At 39.8% G+C, this 26,050-nt stretch overlaps 1 protein-coding gene across 1 annotated transcript; it reads left to right on the top strand.

Annotated features, from left to right (window-relative positions):
- The first annotated feature begins 1,985 nt into the window (after nt 1-1,985).
- LOC107807791 (uncharacterized) lies at nt 1,986-2,798 on the top strand. Its single transcript, XM_016632228.2, has one exon. It carries the CDS (start codon nt 1,986-1,988, stop codon nt 2,796-2,798), a length of 813 nt encoding a protein of 270 aa, XP_016487714.1.
- The last annotated feature ends 23,252 nt before the right edge of the window (nt 2,799-26,050 follow it).

Here is a 26,050-nt window from a genome sequence, read left to right as displayed (position 1 = left end):
CACTGGAGCATATATTGCAACTACTGTTCTACAAATTATTGATTTTTATGGACTCATTGATAAAGTTTTAACTATCACCTTAGATAATGCTTCTGCTAAGTGCTAACACAACTGCATCAACTAGCTTAATGAAATGATTGCAAAATTAATCCAACTTATGCACCGGCCATTAATGAAATAATTACAAAATTTTAAAAGTATTTTTTTCCTATTCCCCAAGTTTATTTAATTTCTACTATACTTAACCCATCTTTAAAATTAAGAGGTGCAAATGGACTTGTTCGTAAAATTTATGAGAATTTAGCAATTCAAGAAAATGAACAACCATCTCTCGAAGACTGCCAAGCTAACATATATTCTTATGTTAGATCAATATTTGATAAAGAAGAAATCTTGGTTTTGAAAAATTAACCACTAGGAAAGAAGAAGAATACAATGAGATACTTAGCACTGGGAGCGATGACGGCATGGAACTCATGGAACATCAATCAACATTGCCAATTCCAGAACAATATCCGAGAGAAATTATAGATAAGTTACAACGAAGTTATATAGGAGCTTACAAATATTAGTATGATAATTTTTTATTGGCTACTAAGAGGCCTAGTTCAAACAGAATCCTTCCTAGAAGGTGGCTGCATAGATTAGGTGCTCTTCAAAAGAATTATATTTGTATGTGAGATTTGAAAGTTCTATTAATAAAATAAAAGGCTCTACGCGTTGAATTTTTTTTATGAATTGTCTTACACTCTTACTTAGTTACTTAATGGCTTGAAATTATATTAAATAAATTATAACTCTATTATAAATTTATAATTACTAGAATATTTCATTACAAGTCTTTTGTTTTAATATTTTATAATTCTTTACTTAGTTTCCTAATTTCCGTTTAATTTTTAAGTTTATTAAATAAGTCAAAAAACTAGCTGTTGCAAACTTTAAAAACTTAGTCATTGTCAAAAGTATAGCGGTTTCCAAACTCAATGCTTAAATAATATATATTTTTAAAACGGCACTTAAGGCCCGCGAACCCGTCCCGTCCCGTCTCGTCCCGTTTGTTAGCGGGACGGGATGGGCCTACCGTCCGTCCCGTCCCGTCTCGTCCCGTCTCGTCCCGTTTGTTAGCGGGACGGGATGAGCCTACCGTTTCTTCCCGTTTGTCCCGTCCCGCCATCATTCCGGCTAAATGTCGTCCCATCCCGTCCCGTCCTGTTGGACAGCCATACTTATAACCACTTCATAATAGCGTGGAATATAGAAATAGTGAATCGATAGCCACCTATATTTCAATGAAGTAATGTACTTGGCATTTATATTTGTTTTTGGGTAAGAGGGGTGTCTGAGTTGGTTCATGTGCACACTAGTCTACTCGGTACCTGTTAGGGGCAGAGCTAGAAGGCAATTTACGGGTTTGGCGAACTAATAAGTTCGTCCTAAATCATGTATTTGTGTCATAAAATTCATTAAATATATATAAATTTTAAATTTAGAACCTAGTTATTAGCACTTAAAATTATCGTTGTAGAATGTACCTTTTACCTCCCGCTAGCACAGATACCATGTAACCATGCTCAGAAGGTTTAGAATGATGAAAATAATTAAGCTCCCTATTTTTGTCTTTATTAGAATTTAAATGTAGTTTGCATCTTTAACAATATCGGGTACTTGTGAAGCAATGCTAAGTAGGCAGTAAGAATATAACTATATTAATGATTTACAATATTAAAAGGCACATCATTTAATTTCTTGACAGTGAAGATAAAGAGAAGTGGAATTTTAATTAGAGCCCTTGTTGGACAAATGTGTAGCAGTTTACCAAATTCCAAGAAATGGTCACGTTACTAACACATGCTAATTACATTAATATTAAGAGACTTCTTCTCATCTTGTCTCCTTCATTTGCTATATAGATGACATTGCTTTGAGTCTTATTGCCCATCACAAAGTTAAGAGTTTCCTCTTGACAAGAAAATAAAAAACCAACAATGGCTACTTCTTCAAAATCAAACCACATTCGATCAATCAGTTTACCTGCAAGATCACACCCTACTACTAAAAGAGTTGAAGATGCAGTTAATAACCTCAAAACATTGAAGATATCGACTGCATCGACAGCAGAGACCATGCACGTTGGTCTACTCGGTCTAGAGGAGTTATACAAATGCATGAATGATTTACTTAACTTGCCTCAAACACTTCAAGCCCTTTCTCAATATCAACAAGGGAAATTAGTTGAAGATTTATTGGATAAATCCGTGAGGCTTCTTGATTTGTGTGGCACTATAATGGAACTCGTCTTACAATACAAAGAAAATGTAAGAAACCTTCAATCGTCTCTCAGAAGGAGAAAAACAGATTCAATAACAGAAACCAGCATGGCCAAATTCACCACCTTCAACAAGAAGATTAAGAAGGAAGCTAAAAGATTAGTCTTGGTTTTAAAGCAAATGGATCAAGAAGCTGAGGGCGGATTTGTACCAAAAGATGCAGACCAGGATACAGTAGATATGATTAAAACACTAAAGGAGGCGAATGCAATGCGCATTTCCATTTTTCAAATGTTCTTATCTTTCTTGTCTGTTCCACTTTTGAAGCCAAAGACATCTAAATGGTCATTGGTTTCAAGTTTTGTAAACAAGGGAAGAATAGCATGTGTAGGCCAAGAAGAAAAAATGAACTTGGAAACTAGGCTGGAAACTTTCGAGACTCACCTCGACGACTTTGAAAATGGCTTGGAAGGATTATTTAGGCGCATGAATAGATCAAGGAGCTCTCTCCTTAATATGAAGTCCTGCTAATTTGGCAAATTTTGCTTCATAAAAAATTCTGTAGTTATTGTTAGAAAAATCCTTCTCTCTGTGTGTCTCTCTCTCCCCGCTCTTCTTGAGCTTCGGACCACTGGCCTCCAAGTAGAGCGATTGGAAAAGAAAGGAGTATTTCATTCTTTTACTGTCTTCTATTCTACCTTTCTGATCGAATTAATTGCTCTTCCGAATGACCTAATAATATTGATGAGATTAAAAATCGATGCTTCCTACTACCAAAAAAAGGTCATTTAAATTTAATACGATGGAAATTTCATGTTGATGTGTGAAATAAAGGACATAAATCAATAAAGATAGAAGGTAACTCCGAGGTACTGAGGGTTGGTCAAGCAAGACAGATTACATGAAGTCTGCAAATAACTCCTCGGCTCTCTCCTGGATTTCGCTAGTACCAAGAATGTGAACTGCAAGAATATGCAGAAATATAGTATGAGTACCAAATCGATGTGTACTCAGTAAGTACCCTGACCAAAATCAACGAAGTACTGCGAGATTTTGATTAAAAAAAAGATGCTCACTTTACAAATCTATGCAATTCATCAGTATAATAAAGGTATAGGTAATGCACAAAACAACAAAGAAATCTATGCACAACTAAAACAGGAACAAATACAAGCAACCTCAGCTATTTAAGTCCAAAGCATATGAAGAATGTGTCAATTACAACTCATATAAAGAGATGCATAACTTAATATTTATATAAAATTCATAAGTAAGAGTTTATGAATGACTATACATGATAAAGTCTCAATCTCAACAACCAACTGATACTCTCCAAGTTTTCAACAAACTTGTGCGTACACAGCTGATGTAGAACGAGTAACCACGTGACTCCATAGGGGCGAATCCATACCTACACACCATATCCGAGCATTCTAGCTCAATAGTCAATCATTCATCCGTACGGACAACTCACATGCCATAATTAACTGAAATCGCACGGATAACTCACGTACCATAATCATTTCAATCCACACAGATAACTCACGTGCAATAATCATTTCAAACTACACGGATAAGTCATAAGCCATAATCATCTCAAACGCACGCACAACTCACGTGTCATAACCACAATCCATGGGAGAACTCCAATACGCAAGATGTAGTATATATGTATAATGTATGACTAACGACTCCAACATATAATCCAACATACAAATAGCCTTCATGTCAATTACAGGTAAAAGATGCCTCAACATGATCTGTTGCATGAGTACAGTACTAAAAGACCCATCATACTACCCCAAACAAGGAAGAATTTTGGCAATTGAATATATGCTCATAGACTCATATATACATTATCCCAAACACGTAGCACGTAGCAACAAGATTACTTTTAGGAAACAATTCCCATCGAAGTCAACCAAGTTACTTACCTTATTTTCAAGAAAGCTTTAATCCTCAAGAATACCCTTGCCTCGTTCTCAATCCATCGCACGACCTCAACTAGACAAGGGAGTGTCCAAAGATGTCAAACAAAGCTATTGGACTCATTTAATTAATCAAAATCTAGGGCTAACTCAAAAGTCAACTCAAAATCAAACTCGAGCCTCCATGGTCAAACTCCAAAATGAATGTCGAATCTCATTGACCCGCAACCCCACGGGTCCAAATCTATGTTTAGATTTCCAATCTAAGGTCCTTTAGGTATTCAAATCATCATTAGGTGATTTTAGATTTTCTCTAAAAGATCTCTTGATTTCATCTTAGTCCTTGTTTCTAAATAAAACTAATGATAGATTTATGTTATAATATTGGGTGTGAGTTAGAATCATTTTACCCGAACGTAATTTAGCCACATATTCAACAACATCCCTCTTCATACCTTTCCACTAATAGTGTGGGCAAATCGTCCTGTACATCTTCGTGCGAGATGAAAAATCATTCAAAAATTTCCTCAACCCTAAGTCCTTAGCTCCAAAAATGGTGAAAAACTTGGGTACGAAATGGGGGCTATTTAATCATAAGGTTAAACTCAGGCTGAAATTTTAATCCCGTCGTGTCGCGCCAAGTGCCGTAATAGGTCTGCATTTTTGCTGGTTTCAACTGTGACAACATTGCCACCCTTAATAAAATGGTCATAACCTTTTGTATAAATGTCCACATGACGAATAATTTGAACCTTTGGAAACTAGAGTACTCAAAAGACTATAATTCTTTTTTGTTTGGATCATCTCCAAATTAGTTATAAATTTGGGAAATTACTCTAGTTTATAACTAATTTGGAGATTCTTTGACTATAATTTGGGGTGCTTTGAATAGTGACAAAGCATAGGAGTTGGGAGAAGGTTGTTGGCTATGGGAGCATAGAGGAGCAGTGGGGACGTGAGCTATATGTGGACCACGACAACAGAGTGTATTAGAGTAGTTGCGAGAGAAATGTTAGGGGTCTCGAAGGGTTTCTCTGGGGGCCACAAAGGTAACTGGTGGTGGAGTGAGGAGGTACAAGAGAAAGTGAAAGCCAAGCAAGCGTACTTGACGCTTATAGAGAGCATGGATCAGGAGGCGAATAGGATGAACATGGAAGGGTATAGGAGGGCTAATAAGGAGGCGAAGTTAACGGTTACTGTGGCTAAGACTGCGGCATTTGGGCGTTTGTATGAAGATCTTGGGGCCAAAGGTGGGGACAAGAAGCTATACAGGCTAGCCAGGGTGAGAGAGAGAGGAAGACCCGTGATCTGAATCAAGTTAAGTATATCAAAGATGAGGAAGGTAGAGTTTTGATGGAAGAGGCTCAGATTAGGCGAAGATGACAGACATATTTCCATAAATATCTGAACGAAGAGGATGATAGGGACATTGTGCTATACTTGGAGCAATCCGAGATGCGCCGGAATTACGGGTATTGTAGGCGCATAAAAGTAGAGGAGGTCGAAGGGGCTATGCGTAAGATGCACAGGGGTAGAGCTACCAGGCCAAATAAAATACATGTGGAAATTTGGAAGAATGCGGGTAGCAGGTTTGGAGTGGCTCACTAGGTTGTTCAATGTCATTTTTAGAATGAAGAAGATGCCCGATGAATGGAGGTGGAGTATAATGATTCCTCTTTATAAAAACAGGGAAGATATCCAAAGTTGCAATAATTATAGGGGGATTAAGCTGCTAAGACATACTATGAAAGTTTAGGAGAGGGTGGTTGAAGTGAGGGTGAGGACTAGTGTGTCCTAAGAACCAGTTCGATTTCATACCGGGGCGTTCGATTATGGAAGACATTCACATTATGAGGAGATTGGTGGAGCTGTATAGGGAGATAAAGAAGGATTTGAACATGGTGTTCATTGACCTAGAGAAAGCATATGACAAAGTCCCGAGAGAGGTGCTCTGGCAATGCTTGGATGCTAAAGGGGTCCTAATAGCCTACATTAGAGTGATTAAAGACATGTATGATGGAGCTAAGACTCGGGTTAGGGCAGCGGGGGGAGACTCGGAACACTTTTCTGTTATGATGAGGTTGCACCATGGATCAGCTCTTAGTCTATTCCTATTTTCCTTGGTGATGGACGCATTGACGAGACACATTCAATGTGAGATGTCATGATATATGTTATTTGCTGATGACATAATTTTAATTGACGAGACGCGGGATGGTGTTAGGCTGGAGGTTTGGAGGCAGACCCTAAAGTCTAAGGGTTTCAAGTTGAGAAGGACCAAGACGGAATACTTGGAGTGCAAGTTCAGCAACTGTATCTAGGAAGGGGATATGGAGGTGAGGCTTGATATGCAAGTCATCCCCAAGAGAGGTAGTTTCAAGTGTCTTGGATCTATAATACAAGGTAACAGAGAGATTAATAAAGATGCCAAGCATCGTATCGGAGTAGGATGGATAAAGTAGAGGCTTGCTTCCGGTGTCTTGTGTGATAAGAATGTGTTGCTGAGACTTAAAGGTAAGTTCTACAAGGTTGTCGTTAGACTGACTATATTATATAGAGTAGAGTATTGGCCGGTCAAAAACCCTCATACCCAGAAGCTAAAAGTAGCTGAGATGATGTTGAGGTGGATGTGTGGGCATACCTGGTTGGATAAGATTAGGAATGAAGTTATTCGAAAAAAGGTGGGAGTGGCCCCTATAGAGGATAAGATGTGAGAGGCGAGGTTGAGATGGTTCAGGCATATTAAGAGGAGAAGTATAGAAGCCCCAGTTAGAAGGTGTGAACATTTAGCCTCAGTGGATAGCAGGAGGGGTAGAGGTAGGCCTAAGAAATCTCGGGGAGAGGTTATTAGGCGGGACATGGTGCAGCTAGAGCTGACTGAGGACAAGGCCCTAGACAGGAGGTTGCGGAGGTCAAAGATTAGGGTAGAAGGTTTGTAGGTAGCCGAGCGTTTCTCTTTGTCTTACTCAGTTCGCTAGTATTAGTGTTAGTATGATATCTTTTATCCATAGATGGCTATTACTACATAGAATTTGACTGCATTATTGGATTCAATCTTATTTCATCTTGTTGTTATTCCTACTAGTTTCAATTACCTTTTCTTTTTCAGTCGTTCTCTTGCCGAGAGTCTATCGGAAACAGCCTCTCTGCCCTTCCAGGGATAGGGGTAAGGCTGCATGCATCTTACCCTCCCCAGACCCCACTTGTGAAAAACTACTGGGTTTGTTATTGTTATTGTTGTTGTTACTCTTGTGAAGTCAAGCCAAATGCAGATGCCATGTTTCAGTAGTTCAAATCTTTTTCAAACATGCTCCAGAAACGTAAAAATGCTCTTGGGTCTTTCAAGTCCTAATTCGAACATGCGTACAAGTCCAAAATCATCATATAAATTTATTGGAAGCTTCAAATCATAAATCAACGTGTGCATACCAAAACAAAGGGGTAATGTTACTATTTTAGCCTTTTAACCTTTCAAATAGCATGATGGTATATGAACCTACAAAAAGTGAGGGTCTAGAAGTCAAAACGACCGATTGCCTCGTTACTAACTTATAAATTTAAACTATTTGTAATACGTGCTCAATTTCATATTTTGCTTGATCATCTGGGGATATAAAGGCAGTAAATTAAAGTATTTAATGGCTTAAGGAACTGTCTTATGCTCCATCAGAACTAATTAAGAGTAACTTCCTAATTTGATTTCTTAGAGATTTTGGTATTAAAATAGAAGGAAAATAACATGAAACACACACAATTATTTTTCCTGGAAAAGACAAATAGAGATGGAAAATGTATCTCACATGAAAGGATAGACGCCATACAATAGAGGCCTGCGGAGATCAAACCTCAGTAGCATAGTATACGATTCCCCTTTCCTCTCTCCTCCTCTCCTGATGTAAAATAAAAAGATATCAAAAAGAGGAAGGGAAAAGAAACCAAACAGTAGTATTATTTTAATGAAACCTATCCTGAATCTGCTGCAGAAGTGGGGCTTAAAATAAAATGAAAGTCAACATTTCAGCTAGCTGTATATATATATATATATCAACCATTAATTTAATTATAGCTTCTACAAGGAATCTCGTGGTAGCTGACACGAAAGGAATCATCTGCACGTGAAGCCACTCATGCACTACTAATTAGCCTAGATAAATCATCACTATAAATGTCCAAAATGCATATATTAAAATAATGTGATCCAACTGTTTGTTTAGATCTCAAAATCTTTCTAACAGGTCACCTATTCTTCTTTTTCCTGATGGTATGATGCAATCCGCCAATAAACCATATGTGCACGAATTAATACAAAATTAGCTCTATTCCCGAGTCTCCATTATGAACAGATCATTTAGTATTACTATCAATGCTAAATGTATAAATTAAAGGATATTAATGAGTATTGAAATGAAAACGGAGAGATGCCCCCGTACTAGGTAAAATGTGGTATGTTACGTGACCGTATGAGAAGCGGACACATGGAGTCGAAATCGGGAGGAATGTAAAATCGGGCACAATCACCTCATGTGTCACCGAAGAGGGGAAGTCCATAAAAGGATTAAGCATGCTGCGCCCGATAGCATTTAATGAAGAATATTCCACATCATTAAAGAGCAACGACTCATTAATGAGATCTGAGCATCTATGTTTACTGTTAGGTTTCCATTGTCACACTCCGATAATTTTCATTAGTGGTGGGCCCGACCATTACGCCTACTGAGTTATAAATAATAGGCTCAACCATCATTGTAAAAGAATATTTTTTGGAATACATTCGATACATTCAAGACAGCAATCTCATATCTTTTTTCTCTCTCGCTTGCTAATCTTATCATCACTGCGCTCGAAAATCTTGTTCCCGGGCTCTCTGAATCTATCCTTTCATCTACATTTTTAGCTAAGTATCTTGCATATCAGTTGATTTATTCATTATCTCTGGGAACTAATTGACCCATTTGTCTAGAAATCACGAATAAATTTAGCTGTACCGATTTACAGGCAAACGGTTTGGTGCCCACTGTGGGGCCTAGATAATCATGTGGTTAAGTTGATCCTTACTTCTTTCACTCACAACTTTGATCATTCTTGTTTTACCAAGATCACAAAAAAATGGCAATTGATACCGTCAATAATCCTCACGGTCTTGTGGTTCAAGGTGAAAACCCCTATTTCGAGGACTCAATTAGCGACACTCGCAATAAAGGGGAAGATGCCACATCCGTGTATGACAGGTAGTACCCCAGACAAGTACGGGAGGTGACTACAGATGATGCTGACCAAGGGCACGTAGCAAATGCGGTAAGGATCCTGCAAGAACAACATGCAATTATTCTGGGCCACCTCACACAGCAGGATCAGGTTATGACGGAGTTAAAATATGCGCTATCAGGTGCTTCAAATAATGCAAACGGGCAAGATCCAGATCTTTCCGCTGTTCCTAAAAACCAAACAACGCAGAGAATCGACAATAACACTCCCAGGGGCGAAGATGGTTCCAGCGGGGCTGGAGGAAGCAGATCTGGCCTCAATAACGATGACGACTCGTTCAAGGCGTAACTATTGCGATTCATGAAGGAAGTGAACACCCGCATGGACCAAATCCCTGGCGCTCCCCTAGTATTGAAAGGCCCAAGCTCCAAGAGGTACATCCAGTTACCGTACAAGTCGAATGCAACCCCGGAACTGATACCAAAATGATTCAGAATGCCTGAAGTGCCAAAGTATGATGGGACCTCAGATCCACAGGAGCACATCATCACCTACACAGCAACAGTAAAAGGAAATGATTTGGCTCCTCACGAAATCGAGTCCGTACTATTGAAAAAAATTGGTGAGACTCTCACGAGGGGAGCCTTGACATGGTACTTATTATTGCCTGAGCATTCCATAGATTCTTTAGAAACGCTCGCGGATTCATTCATTAGGGCCCATGCTAGAGCCAGGAAGGTACAAGCCTCGAAGGACGACATATTCATAATCGTGCAGGGAGAATCCGTATTATTACGAAGATTCGTTAGCTGGTTCCAAAAAGAAAGTATGTTCTTACCGGATGTCTCAGACAAATAGGTGGCTAAATCATTCACAAAGGGCTTAAATACGAGAAGCTCAGATGCTTCCCAAAAGTTGAAGGAAAGTCTACTCGAGTTTCAAGCAACAACTTGGGTAGATGTCCACAACCGGTACGAGTCAAAGATAAGGATCGAAGACGATCAGGTCGACTTCCCATCATCAACCAAGGGACGGGAGAACAACAAGGAAAAAATGAAAGACGATGTCGAATCAAATAGATGAGGTTCAAGGGGATAGTTCCTACCTTACGAGAAAACGGAAGGTCGTGATAGGATCTTCCGGTCGGTAGACAAGTTTATCAGTGACAGGGGAACTAATCGCGGGAGGAATAACAGATCTCTACAGGATAGAGAGACCTAGGGACCACGAGGTCCTTTCTATCCAAAATTATCAGAATATAACTTTAATATTAGAGTGGTGGAGTTAGTGTCGGCCATGAGAGATATCAAAGAGGCGCGGTTCCCAAGATCATTGAGGTCCGATCCCGGCCAGAGGAACCCAAATTAATGGTGTGAGTATCACGACACTAATGGCCACAGGACTGGAGACTGTCGGCACCTCCGTGAAGAAGTGGCAACGCTCTTAAAAATGGCCACCTAAGGGAATTCTTTAGTGATCAGGCCAAAAACAACTATGGCTGGGACATGGACGACACACAAATTCTGAGAGCAAGAGAGGAACCTCCACGCCAAATGATCAACATGATCTTCGGAGGGAGTGAGATTAATAGAGATCACCTTCTCGGCCACAAAGAAGACAAGAGTATCAACAACCCATAGTAAGAGGCTCCGGGAGGACGATATCACGTTCACGATTAAAGACGCAGACGGATTACTACTTCCACGCAATGACACACTGGTAATATATTTAAATGTGTTAAATTTCAAAATTAATTGTGCTTTAGTGGATCCAGGAAGTTCTGTCAATATCGTACAATGGAGAGTTCTAGATCAAGCTAAACTCACCGGGAGCATTGTCCCGACAACAAAGCTCCTTGTTGGATTCAACCTCACAACCATGACAACCCGAGGGGAGATTTTGTTGCTTACGGATGTCGAGGACGTAACGAAGACGGCTCTCTTCGAAGTAGTAGATGGGGACATGGGATATAATATCATCCTAGGAAGGCCATGGCTGCACGACATGAAAGTTGTGCCTATAACGTACCACCAATTGCTGAAATTTCCAACACCGGAGGGGATCAAGTAGATAAGAGGTGATCAACCGGTAGCAAGGGAGATGAATGCAACCTTGGACTCCCATAGAAAGGGAAAAGAACCTGTGGCATAGCAGTTACTAGAACCGACTTCCAACCCCGAACCAGAAGACGTTTCCCCGGGGGCAGGACAGTCGGAGCATTATCATGTACCAAGGTATTTTCTGGTACCGGAAGAAATAGAAGCAACAAAATCCACTACAAAAGAGCTAGAGCAGGTTGTACTGTTCGAAAAATTCCCAGAAAGGAAATTCCATTTGGGAACGAGACTACACTCGTAGCTCAGGTAAGATTTTATTGAATTCCTTTAAATTAATGCCGATTATTTTGCATGGTCACACAAGGAAATGATAGGAATCCCGATAGAAATAGCCGTGAAAAAGTTAAGCTTGGACTCGAGAATACCTCCTGTAAGGCAAAAGAAGCGCCCTATTGCAGAAGCAAGGAATAAATTTATCAGAGAAGAGGTAACCTACCTACATAAGATTGGTTCAATTCGAGAAGTAAGATATCCGGACTGGCTAGCTAATGTGGTAGTGGTTCCTAAGAAGAACAATAAATTTCGTATGTGCTAAAGATCTTAATAAGGCATGCCCGAAGGACTCGTTCCTATTACCAAATATCGATCAAATGATCCACGCTACGGCCGGGCACGAGTTAATGAGTTTCCTCGATGCTTATTCCGGGTACAATCAGATTAAGATAAACCTGGAAGACCGAAAAAAGACTTCATTTATTACAAATTTTGTTACTTACTATTACAATGTAATGCCCTTCAGACTAAAAAAATGCCGGAGCCACTTATCAATGGCTCATAAATAAGATGTTCAAAAAACAAATAGGAAAACTATAGAAGTATATATAGACAATATGCTCGTTAAGTCTCTGGATAAAGGTAGCCACCTGAGACACATGCAAGAAATGTTTGACACACTGAGAGAGCATAATATGAAGCTTAACCCCGAGAAATGTGCGTTCGGGATCGGTTCAGGTAAATTCTTAGGATTCCTAGTCTCACACAGAGTAATCGAGGTGAATCCTGACAAAATCAAGGCCATAGAAGATATCTCAGATTAACTATTCAACGTAAAAGAAGTACAGAGGCTCACAGGTAGATTGGCGGCTTTGAGCATGTTCATATCCCGATCATCCGAAAAGTGTTATCACTTCTTCGTGCTGCTCAAACAGAAGAATAACTTCGAGTGGATGCCGGAATGTCGACCGGCCTTGAAGGAAATGAAGAAGTACCTGTCAAGCCCTCATTTGCTCTCGAAACCTAAGGAATTAGAAACATTGCTAGTCTACCTGGCGGTCTTAGAAGTTGCAGTAAGCGCAGTTTTAGTCGGGGAAGAAAAAGGTACACAATCCCCTACATATTACGTTAGCAAAATTTTATCGGGAGCAGAAACTCGCTACCCACATCTGGAAAAAATGGCCTTAGCCCTCGTGGTAGCCGCCCGGAAGCTGAGGCCCTACTTCCAGTGCCACCCGATAGTGGTGGTGACTGCTTTTCCTCTGAGGAATATCCTCCATAAACCCGAACTCTTGGGTAGGTTAGCCAAATGGGCCGTCCAAGCACCAAAGCCGCGCGATACAACTTCGAGAAAGGGCAGTTATACAGAAAATTATTCCAAGGCCCACTATCCCGATGTTTAGGAGCGTCCAAAGCCAGCTATGTCATGAAAGAAATCCATAAAGGAATATGTGGTAACCACTCGGGTGCGATTCTCTGGTGCTGAAATTAGTTCGGGTGAGATATTATTGGCCCCACATGGATCTAGATACCAAGGAATTTGTACGAAAATGTGACAAGTGCCAACGCCACACACCTCTGGTACATCAACCAGCAGAACCATTACATTCAATTCTGTCCCCGTGGCCATTCATAAAATGGGGGATGGACATCGTCGGACCTCTACCACCGACTCCGAGAAAGGTAAAATTTCTTTTATTTTTGACTGACTATTTTTTCAAATGGGTGGATGCAGGTCCTTACAAAAATATTGGAGAACGCGAAGTGCTCAACTTCCCGTGGGAGAATATAATATGCAGGTTTGGAATACCTAAGGAAATTGCATGCGACAAGGGGCCACAGTTTATCCGCGCAAAAGTCAAAAAATTCCTTGAAGATTTGAAGTTAAAAAGGATTATCTCGTCACCGTACCATCCGAACCCAAGCGGACAAGTAGAGTCAACAAACAAAACAATTATGCAAAATCTAAAGAAGAGGCTAGAAATAGCAAAAGGCCATTGGCCCGAGGAATTAACGGGCGTACTATGGGCCTACCGAACAACTATCAAATCAAGCATAGGAGAAACTAGTTTTCCCCTTGTGTACGGCATAGAAGCTTTGATACTGGTGGAAGTGGGGGAGCCCACTTTAAGGTATTCCTAGGCAAATGAAGAATCAAACAACGAGGCAATGTTAATCAACTTAGAACTGCTCGAGGGATGCAGGGACCCGGCACATGTCAGAATGGCAGCTCAAAAGTAGAGGATGGGGCGGTATTACAATCAACGAACCAAACTTCGTTACTTCAAAGTAGGGGACTTGGTTTTGAGGAAGGTGACTCAAAACAACCGAGAACTCAACACCGGAAAGTTAGGTTCTACGTGGGAGGGCCCTTACCGGATTTTAGCTATCACCGGTAAAGGGTCATATGAGTTGGAAAATCACAATGGAGACAAGTTGTCGAGCAACTGGAATGTGGCTAATCTCAAAAAATATTATCCTTCGTTCTGCTGACAAACAACAGTCAGACGAAAAGTATGTGTTACACTCTTTTATCCTTCGATCTGCTTTTTTCCCCAATTGGGTTTTTCCAGGCAAGGTTTTTAATGAGGAGGCAACCACAAACAGCAATAATGAGACCATTTATGATAAGTTTTCATTCGGGGGCGATATGGTAATCTTTGTTTCGTAGAAAATTCCCACCGGGAAGTTAAGTTTGATAACGAAGAAAAGGTTACATGATCGCTCACGAACACAAACCACTAGACGAATGACAAGTATTCTTTCGATCGACAGCATGAATTCATTAGGGGAAAGCAAAATTTGTTACCGAGCGGAGGGTTACATAACAATTCATCGGTGGAACCTTCGAAGAAACAAGACTTCCAATGTTACAACACGCATTCTTCGCATTATAACACTGGGGGGATAATGATAATCCGACAAAGAAACTCTGAATACCACGTCCATCGGGAACAAAAATATGGCAACAAAATGCATACTCGACAACTCTGAATACAACATCAACTGGGAACGAAAATCCGACAACACAATGTATACTCGGCAACTCTGAATGCCACATCAAATGGGAACAAAAATCCATCAAGGCAACATTGAATGCCACACGCCATCGGGACCGGGGACTGCACAGACAGCCCCATAGAAACAGGTTGTACAAAGATAGCCACAAGTCTTGACAACTTCTTTTCTATGTAGCAAAATGCTTGTAAACTGTGAAAGCAGAAGGAATGAAATGAAATCCTTTTGCTTTTATCTTGTTTCTTATCTGAACGATGAGCTAATTTTGTCATTTTAAAGTTAAACAAGTACTTCAAATGTTAGTGCCGTAATGAACAGGAGAAGTCCTCTTCAAGAGCACCGTATACATAAGAGGGCCCTCTCTTATTAAAACCCTCATGTTAAAAGGTTTGTTCCGGAAGAACATATGCCCGGAACCGAAAATTCTATAAGGAAAAAATACACCTGAATCCATAAATGAAAAAGACGCAGAAACCAAACTTGCGCAAACACTTATTGAAACACTCACGAAAAAGGGGTTCCCTCAGAAACAAAGTGCATCAAAGAAAATGCATCTGAGACCACATATGGAAAAATATACACAGATATTGAAGCAAAAGTAAGACTCAATCAAACATTTGACCAAAAATATGTATTCATTTACAAAAATGTGCCAAAAGAAATACAAAACAAGGAAGGAAAAAACTAAACTACAGCATCGCCAAAATCGGAAGGAAGAGAAAAATCTGCATCCCCGGGAGCAGTAGTCGGTTCAACCGATGGCTCAACATTTTCCCCAGCTTGGTTATTGGCATCATCGCCTTCCGATTCCTCTTCAGAATCAGAATCAAAAGAACCTGGAGCATCAGACCGCGCTGGGAGTCCATTTTTTGCAGCTAACTCAAGCTCACGTGCCTTGGTAATTTCGACATCAATATTAATAACGCCAGCTTTGGTGTCTTCCAAGGTTTTTCTCCACATGTTGTATATGGCGTAAGTTTTCTCAACAACTAGGGAAGCCTCTCAGTGCTTGAGTTCTTCTTTGAGCTCGGTGAGCTCGGTAGAAAGATTGTCCCGGGCGGACCTAGCAGCTCGAAGGCTAACATCGAGATCTCGTACAGTTGAACTATAGAGCTTGTTATGCTCAATAGTTTTCTTATTCTTCTCCTCCAACTGGGCATATCTTGCCTCTGCTGCAGTAAGCTCTTCGACCATAGAATGCAAGGCTGCTTCTAAGTTAGTTACCCTTTCAGCAGCAGCAACCTCACGGTCATTGGCATCCTGAACGTCAGCCCATTTAGCTTTAACTTCATCAAATCTAGTCCTCAGCGGCCCAATCTCATGGCTAAGGATCTCTACTTCCTGCTCACTTTGCTGCAAGTGGGCTTCCAAAGCAATAACCTCAGTGGCCTTGGTTTCCAGTTCCGAGAGGCGAAGAACAGTCTGGTCCCGTTTCGCCAAAAGTCGATCCCGTTCAGAAGAAAGCTCCTCTTTCTCACAGATTAACCTTTGTAGGCCCTCGAAAGCAAGAAAATTGGCCTACAAGACAAGAAGAGGTAAAAGTTAAAAATGACTCATTCAAGAAACTATAAAATAACATAAGGCAAAATAAGCATACCGCAACAACATTGTGCATGACATTGTTCAACAAACACTCTCCTGAGAGCGTCTGAATCTTTTTCCAATCCTTCTCTGAAGCCAAGGGCTTCTGATAATTTACAATATCCACTGGCCGGGAAAGAAGGTTGCACCCGGTAGAGACTGAAAGGGTAACATTTCTCCTTCTCTGAGGATCTTCAGAAGGGGCAGCGTAATTTTGCCCCAAATTCCCATTAACAGAGGATTGAGGAAGAGGAATGCGTTCAGCATGGTAAGGTGTAGCCATTGGAGATGATGTTGTTGGGGGAAGCATGGATGAAGATAGAGCAACTGCTAATGGCGAAGAAGGTGGTGATAAAGATGGTAAAGAAGAAGAACAAGAAACAGATGCATCGAAGGCAACGTTGATTGTTGGGTGCTCACCAACCAAGGATGGCAAGAGCCCAATACTCTGCCTCACGGTACCAGGTACAACAATTGGAGCCCTAGAACGGGAATTAGCATTTTCCACCAACTCAAACTCTCCCCAAAGTGCAGAGACATCATTCTCGGCGAATGTGACTACATAGACAGGTTGAGCATCTCGTTGAGAGGATAAGGACTGTTGTCTTCTATGTAGATAAGCTCCCTCATCACTAGCTTCTTCATCATCAATCACTACGATATTTATGACCGGCCCGGAGGGAGGACCGACCAACGTTGCCACCGGAGATGATTAAGGGGCATCAACCTTTGCCCTTTTATTTTTCTCCCCAGTCGTAGAGGAACACCTTTTTTTTGGTTGCTCATTCTCTAGTCGGGGACTCGGTGCAGAACCGGAGGCACCCGTTCGAGCAAGCGCCTCCTGGAACAGCCTCGCCGCATCAGCAGGGTTGGCCAGAACATCCTCTTCGGGGATCTCGACCGAGCCCGGGGGTAGACCTAATTTGACAAACAAGTCAAGGGATTCAGCCAAAATTCACATATACAAAAATTGAAGCAGAACAAATTATAGTTACCATGATTTTTGGCCTTCCACCCGTAATTAATGGACAGCTATTTCCACAAACGTATTTCGGGCGTGGTGATGTCCAAGATCTTTTGAACCCACCTGTCCAAGCCTTCTACCACCGGTGGGACCCATCGGGTCGCTATAGCATACATAAATTGAGAAGATCAATAAATACATGAAAAGAATTTTGAAGAGGAGAATGTATTAAAAGGAACTTACGAGAACGGTTCTAAGCAACCGGAAAGGAAGAGGCCTTTGTTGGAATGATATCACCGGAGACAATTGCAATGAATCGTTCCATCCACCCTCGGTCATAATCATTATCCATGCTTGATATCAAATCATGATGACCACGCTTGCAAAGATTTATCATCCCCCCACGGAAGATCTTGGGTGAATAAAAATTCATCATGTGGGCCAAGAACAGCTCTTCTCCGATTTCAGAACACAAGCGTCCGGAGGCAGGCAACCATCCTCCACACAGAGGGGCTTACCTATACCAACCATACTTTATAACGGAGATAAAATTCCGCTATCACAGAATCAAGTTCCCCATTCAAAGAAAACGTACCCAAGGTAAAAGGATACGTATAAAAATATATGAAACCCTCTCTAGGAAGGGTCACTCGCTCCGATAAATCGGGAGAGATGATGTCAAAATTTGGATAGCGGCAGTATTCCTTCACAGTAGGGATACTAAAAGGACGAACGAAAGATGGGTACCTGCTAACCGCCCATTAATGAGGGTTATCAGTAGGGAATTTCTCCTCAAAATCCTACGAAACATTATGTCTTTTGGGGATTATGAAACTTACTGTTGGAGGAGTAGCATCTTCGTTTTTGCTTTTACTTTTCGAAGAGCCGGAACGTTTAGATGAAGAAGCCATTATAAGAAGGGAAGAAGAAATTCTGAGTTTGGGAAGAGTTAAAGAAGGGATGAAGATTAAGAATGCATGTTTGAAGATCAGGCAGCTGATAAAACTCAAAAGAGAAGGGAGTTGATACGTATAGGTAACTTTTTGGGAGGCTAAAATACTTGGCTCTAATTACCTCGATAATCGGCAGAAGGCGTTCTAAATCATAAGAGGATGCGTGTTCTAGATATTAAATGCGGAGAGGAAGACGTCTAATCAACCGTCAGTGACCTACAAAAGGGATTATAGTATTTCCCGCCAAAGGAGGATTCTCACTAACTTTCCGATAACACAAAGTTATGTTACCAGAAAGTAGGGGGACTATCTGTATTGCATAAAATGTGGTATGTTACGTGGCCGTCTGAGAAGCGGAAACATGGAGTCGAAATCGGGATGGATGTAAAATCGGGCACAATCAACTCGTGTGTCACCGAAGAGGGGAAGTCCATAAAAAGATTAAGCATGTTGCGCCCGATAGCATTTAATGAAGAATATTTCACAACATTAAGGAGTAACGGCTCATTAATGAGATCTGAGCATCTATGTTTACCGTTAGGTTTCCATTATCACACTCCAATAATTGTCATTAGTGGTGGACCCGACCATTATGTCCACTAAACTATAAATAATAGGCTCAACCATCATTGTAAAGGAACTTTTTTTGGAATACATTCGATACATTTAAGACAACAATCTGATATCTTTTTTCTCTCTCGCTTGCTAATCTTATCATCATTGCGCCCAAAAACCTTGTTCCCGGGCTCTCTGAATCTATCATTTCACCTATATTTTTAGCTAAGTATCTTGCATATCAGTCGATTTATTCATTATCTTTGGGAACGAATTGACCCATCTGTCTAGAAACCACGAACATATTTAGTTGTACCGATTTACGGGAAAACAGCCCCTACTAGCAGTGTTAGCATTCTAAGGCTAGTTTTGTCTTCTTCTATGACTGTTTTGCAAAAAATCAAAAGAGGCTGGTGATATTGGAGTCAAAGGGTGAATTCTTAGAGATTAATGGATTATAGAGAGCATATTGTTTACCATGACCATGACCAATGGAGGAGGCTCTGGTCAGTAGGAATAGAACCAACAACCACACAAAAGTTTTAAACTTTCTTGACCACGGAGTAATACTCTTGGGTTGTGTCAAAATGATTCAAAATATAATATATATAGACACAAAATGAATTTTGTCTTATATATATAATGTAATTTACCGGCTAAAGGGTTTGGATGAACCTCTTCCGCCCATGCCCATGACATGGATGATACTTAAACATAATCCTATGTTGGCATCCAAGTTATTAGTTATACTTACTAATCTCAACCGTATATATTACAAAAAGATTTTATATGTATCATAACAAAGTTATACAATCAAGTATTTTTTTAATACGGATCCACAATTTAAAATTTATGAGTTTCTACAATGGCCTCAAGTAATTAATATACTATAATAATTGAATTGACAGTCAAGTATTTATGTTGATTCCTTAATACATATAGACTTTGAATAAGTATTTCTATAGATTTTTTAACACATATACAATTAAGTATTTCTTAATATGGATCTAAGCTTTGAAGTTCAATTTCCAATTTCTCTCACACACACACACACACACACACACACACACACACACACACACATATATATATATATATATATATATATATATATATATATATATATATATATATATATATATATATATATATAAAATGGTACAATTTAATTTGTAACGTAGTTTATAAACAAGCGAATCGATTTGATCCAAAATGATAAATAAATTAAATAAAATGCAAGACTTAACGTTGAAATCGAGATAAGACAATGAATAGCCTGATTTCGGGAGCGGAGCTTCTGAAGACGATAATTTACAGCAATATTAATAAACAAGAAATGGAATGCTATTGAGCTTTTTGAATAGTATAAAGCATAAGTTTGTCAGAAAAATCGTTCACTTACCATGGCTATCGAAGTCACTATTTATAGATGTACCTAGGGAATAAGTGTGATGACCCAAAATATCATTTTAATTTAAATATTTATTTTTGTGTTCTAAGACCTCGAAAATCACTATTTATTATTCATCGACTTGCATGCACAGTCCGAATAATTTTTCAGAAAGTCTTTATGTGAAAGATGGATTAAAATGTGAAATATTGCCTTAAAATTCAATTAAGTTGACTTTGGTTAATATTTTTAGCAAATGGACCTGGATTAGTATTTTGACAGTCCTGGTAGGTCCGTCTCGTAATTTGGGACTTGGACGTATGCCCGAAATTTAATTTGGAGGTCCCTAGCTCAAGTTATGGCCATTTAACGAAAACTAGAAATTTAAATGCTAAGGATTTGACTTTTAGATATCAGGGTGAGAATTTGATTATGGAAATTGGAATAGCTATGTTATGTCATTTATGACTTGTGTGCAAAATTTGAGGTCAATCAGACGTGATTTGATAGGTTCCGGCATCGTTTGTAGAAATTGGAAGTTTCAAAGTTCATTAGGCTTGAATCTATGTGTGATTCATATTTTTATTGTTGTTGGTTGTGATTTGAAGACACGACTAAATTCATATGATATTTTAGGACTTATTGGTATATTTGGTTGAGGTCACGGGGGCCTTGGGTGAGTTTCGAATGGTTAACGGATCAAATTCGGACTTAAGAAAAATTATGGAAATACTGCCTCTGATGTGATCGCACCTACGAGGGTCTTGGCTGCAGGTGAGATGCCGCAGATGCAGGACTGGGGCTGGGCTGGGGTCTTCGCAAGGACGACGATTTTTGCACAAAAGCACGACCGCAGATGCGGTCCTAAGCATCGCAAGAGGTGGAGGCTCGCTGGGCAAGTGAGGTTCGCATAAGCAAAACTCCTTCCGCAAAAGCGGATGCACAGGTGCGAGCCCAGGCACCGCAGATGCGGAATGCGTGGGCAGTGTTAAAAACGAGGGCTTCCGAGATTTTTCTCATTTTGGTCATTTTGGAGCTCAGTTTGGGCGATTTTGGAGAGGATGTTTTTCACGCAACTTGGGGTAAGTGTTCTTGACTCCCTACTGATTATATTTCATAAATCCATATCTATATTCATCATTAATTTCGTATTTAGATGGAAAAAATTGGAATTTTTGTAAAACTTTCCAAAAATAAAAAATTTAGATTTGAAGATCCATTTGACATCAGAATTTGGTAATGTTTGTATGGTTGGACTCATCTCGAACGGGTGTTCGGATTTCGTAAGTGTCACTACCCAAAATCCCGCCACAGATGTCGCGATGGCACCTAGTTTCTAAGACTAGATTAGCCGATTTTCATTACATTTTGAACCTATTTTTTTAACATATAATTAAATACTAATGTCAAAACCAACAACGGAACACATATGAATATAATAACCTCCCAAGACTGGTAGTACTGAGTCACAAACTCTAACAGAATACATGAAATGATCTCAAGGATCGAATACTCAATATTGTTTGATAATTTAACAGTACAATAAAAATGAAAAGATTTCAAGGGACTGCGACGACCAAGCAACTCTACCTTGAATCCTTGCGATCGCACTTTGACTCTGTCCAAGTCCGATAGCTCCAATACCTGGCTCTGCAAAAAAATGTGCAGAAGTGTAGTATGAGTACACCACGATCGGTACTCAGTAAGTATCAAGACTAACCTTAGTAGAGTAGAGACGAGGTACAGTCAAGACACTCACTAGTCTAATAACATGTGCAATATAGTATACAAAATAATAGGAAACATATAATAATAAGGGCAACACAAATCAACTAGTGATATGCCCGGCATGGCAACAAGAACACTATTAATATTGCTCAACAAATAATAAATACAAGTACACCCAATTAAATCAAGTTCTTCAAATAAATATCTTTCACATATAATTCTTCCAAATAACTTACTTTCAAATATAGTTCCCTCAAATAAATATCTTTCAAATATAATTCTTTCAAAAAATCTTTTTCAAATATAATTTCCTCAAATAAATATCTTTCAAATACAATTCCTTCAAATACTACTTTTTGAATCAAAATTCTTCCAAATAAATATTTTGAATATAATTCTTTCAATTAAAAGTCACCATGTGACACCTAATTTCATATTCATAAAAATATGGGTCTCAACACTTTTCATATTTTCACGGCACTTCGTGCCCATAATTAAATCATCATATTTTTTCGGCACCTCGTGCCCATTTTTCATATAACATCTGCACGGACAGTTCACGTGCCAATAATAAAACCATCATATTTTCCCCGGCACTTCGTGCCCACGTTTCATATTTCAACTGCACGGATAATTCACGTGCCAATATCATCATTATTTACTCACGACAACTCGTGCCCGCATTTCTTTTCATAATTCGCTTGGCAATAGCCACAGGTTCCCAATTTCAACATAAATCAGACTATTATCAATTTACCAACAACAAGACAAATTGCACAAGGTATAAAAATAAACACAAGAAAAATCACAATATCATATAAAATCGGCAATGCAACCACTACACATCATCACATATCATCCCAGACAATAGCCACCCTTATCTCTCTTATAGCCACCCTTATCACTCCTATAATAGCCTCCTTTATCCCTCCGCCCTCACAATATCAATAGCCAATCTTATCGCTCCTATTACCACCATTATCGCTCTTATAGCCACCCTTATCGCTACGCTCAGACAATATTCCAACACACATAACAACAGTGAAATGCCCCCCTTATACCCACATAATATCAATAGTGAAATGCCACCCTTATGTACTCAAAATAATAACTCAAATAATACCACAATTTACACGGAATATTATCACGGTAACATACAAAATCAATTCATATCACGATTTCCCAATGGCCACAACCAATTCCAAAGATATAACAAAATCAATTAATTTCACAACAAATAGCCCGAGGCTCCACATAATGTATATAAAACCTCAAAAACAATCAACAAAGATAGAAAATAATCAGCATAAGGCAATGTGTCACGGGCCGACTCTCTTACGCTCGCCGGCTGCACCATTTCACCCGTGCGGTGCCTGCAGTTCCCCTCGCTGTAGGCCAGCCTTCGTGCTTTCCCAGGTTTTCAAGCACGATCCTCTGCCTGTTGGTGGGACTCGCCCATAGGGCTCACCCCAACTTGTGTCGCCTATAAGTATGTGTAGGCACTTGGCCCTAGACATGTCTTGTCTCTTCATCTTAGGATCACAATCCATGCGCACCCTAGGGTTTTGGCTTAGGACATGTCTTGTCTTTCGCCCAAGGCTGAGCATCGCTCTCGCATGCACAACCCAATCCTCAAGCTTGACACTCGCCTAGTACATCCGTAACTGGCTCGTGCCTCGCTCGAGTAAGGCAACCTTTAGTCCTTGGTCATTTTCATGCGCGTCTTTTGTACCATGCCCAAACATAGCCCTCGCGACACACTTCCATCCCGAATAGTGCAGTGTCGCCCCACAACTGCACCTTTAGGCCAACAGACCCTTGCTTGCATGGTTGAACCCAAGCCATGCTTACAAGTCAACACATGATGCCCCTAAGATAGGTTCATCAGGTATCCAATCGGAACGGAGGTCTCCTTCCAACATTCGGCAGCCCGCGGTGCTGGCCGTACCACACATCGAGCCTCCAGCGCCACTTTGGTGCCCAACGTTAGCCCGAAGGCGTTGCGCCATCCGTAGAGTTCCCTAACTCGTATGGATACCTAGGACACTCCTTTGATTCATCCAGGCAGACCCTTGAGGTTGCCCCCAAGGTAGCTCATTCAATAGGGCTAGGTGGAAGCACGTATGGGGGAGGCAGGTCGGACCTTTCATCACCTATACCCCCTTTATATATGCTTAAAATTAAAAATCCCAAGTTGCCCGAGTAGACATATCTACGTCAGACAAACAGAAGAGCGTTTTCTCTCCAGTTCTTGGTCGAAGTCACAACCCCAAAGTGCGGGTTGTGACACAACGCCTTCATAAATCCAAATTTTGCTAATTATATTAACACTTATTCTTAAGCTTGTTTAATTAATTATTTGCACAGGAAAAATTCATAATGGAATTAAATTCCAAGAATATCAAACCATCAAACTCACAAAATTCAATTAAATATACAGGTAACATTCACATCAAATCGTCATATAAAAATAAATTCGATAAATGCGATTTGAGGCATGGCAAACAGATGATTAAATAAATGCCAACAAATATCCAATTTACTACACAATATGCCTAAAACTTTAACCCAATATATTTTGCACATATAAGCCCGAGTACGTACTCGTCACCTCACGTACACGACTTTTAACATTTCACAAACGGCACATAAGACCTGATGCCTAAGGGGTAATTCCCCCACTCGAGTTTAGGTAAGACACTTACCTTTTTGAAGTTAGGCCGATATTCCAAAATAGCCTTTTTGCTTGAATTGACCTCCGGACGGCTCACATCTATCCAAATTAATTGTATAACTTCATTAAAATTCATCGAAAATAACTCCGGATAATAAAACACCAACTTAATATTTTATTCTTAAAAGACAGTGCGGGGCCCTCCCCTCGGAACCCGACAAAAGTTTTACAAAATACGAATACATATTCCGATACGAGTTCAACCATAGCAAAATTATCAAATTCCGATAACGGATAGCCCTTCAAATCTTAAATTAAAGTCTAGAGGATTTCTACCATTTTCAACCCAATTCACTAATTTAGTGATAAAAACAATAAAAGATTCATGTAATTTAACCAAAATCAAGTTAGGAATTCTTACCCCAATATTTTTCTTGAAAAACTCTCGAAACATCGCCTCACCCGAGCTTCCTTGGTCCAAAAAGGAAAGAATGAGACAGATTTGGACTTTATTCTGCTGCCCAGAGGTTTGTTCTTTGCGTTCCCGACACTTCCCTCGCGTTCGCGATGAACAAATTCTTCAAAAGCCATTTTCAAACTCTTCTCAGACAACCTCTAGTATAATAGTCATAACCTTTTGTACAAAACTCCATATGCTGAATGGTTTGACTTTCTGAAAACTAGACTCCAAGAGCTATAACTTTTATTTGTTGCTTATATCCCAATTCCTTATATATTGCGATATATAAGCTTCCAAAGTCATCCCTGTGCAACAGAGATGTCCAAACTCTTCCCGGACAGCCTATAGTATATCCACCATAATCTTTTGTACATAACTCCAAATAACAAATGGTTTATCTTTCTGAAAACTATACACAAAGAAATACAACTTTTATTTTTGGATCATCTCTAAATTCCTAATAGATTGCAAGATATGAGCCTCCAAAGTCAGACGACGAATAGTAAAATTCTCTTCTTCGCGAACACGAGAACCTCTTCGCGAACGCGAAGAACAAAGTCACAACAGCAAAATCCTTCTTCGTGAATGCGAGAGGCTCCTCGTGAACACGAAGAACAACACCAGAACCAGCAACATCAAAACACCCAAACTTGGTCCGGAACCACCCCGAATCAAACCCGAGGATCCTGGGACCCCGTCCAAATATACCAACAAGTCTCAAAACATATTACGGACTTACTCAAGGCCTCAAATCACATCAAATAATATCAAAACGATGAATCGCACCTCAAATCAAAATCTATGAACTTTGAATTTTTAAATTCTATATCTTGTATCGAAACATATTAAATCAATCCGGAATGACTTCAAATTTTGCACACAACTCATAAATGATATAACGAAGCTATTCAAATTTTCGGAATCGAAATCCGACCTCGTTATCAAAAATTCAACCTTCGGTCGGACTTTCCAAAATCTTATATTTTCCAATTTTTGC

This window comes from Nicotiana tabacum, chromosome 14 (genome assembly GCF_000715075.1).
Source record: "Nicotiana tabacum cultivar K326 chromosome 14, ASM71507v2, whole genome shotgun sequence".
NCBI classification, from domain to species: Eukaryota; Viridiplantae; Streptophyta; class Magnoliopsida; order Solanales; family Solanaceae; genus Nicotiana; species Nicotiana tabacum.
Note: the sequence above shows the minus strand (reverse complement) of the source record. Positions and strands in the feature narration are given on the sequence as shown.

Excerpts from the sequence above, each read along its gene's own strand:
- LOC107807791 (XM_016632228.2), top strand. The coding sequence starts at position 1,986 with ATGGCTACTTCTTCAAAATCAAACCACATTCGATCAATCAGTTTACCT.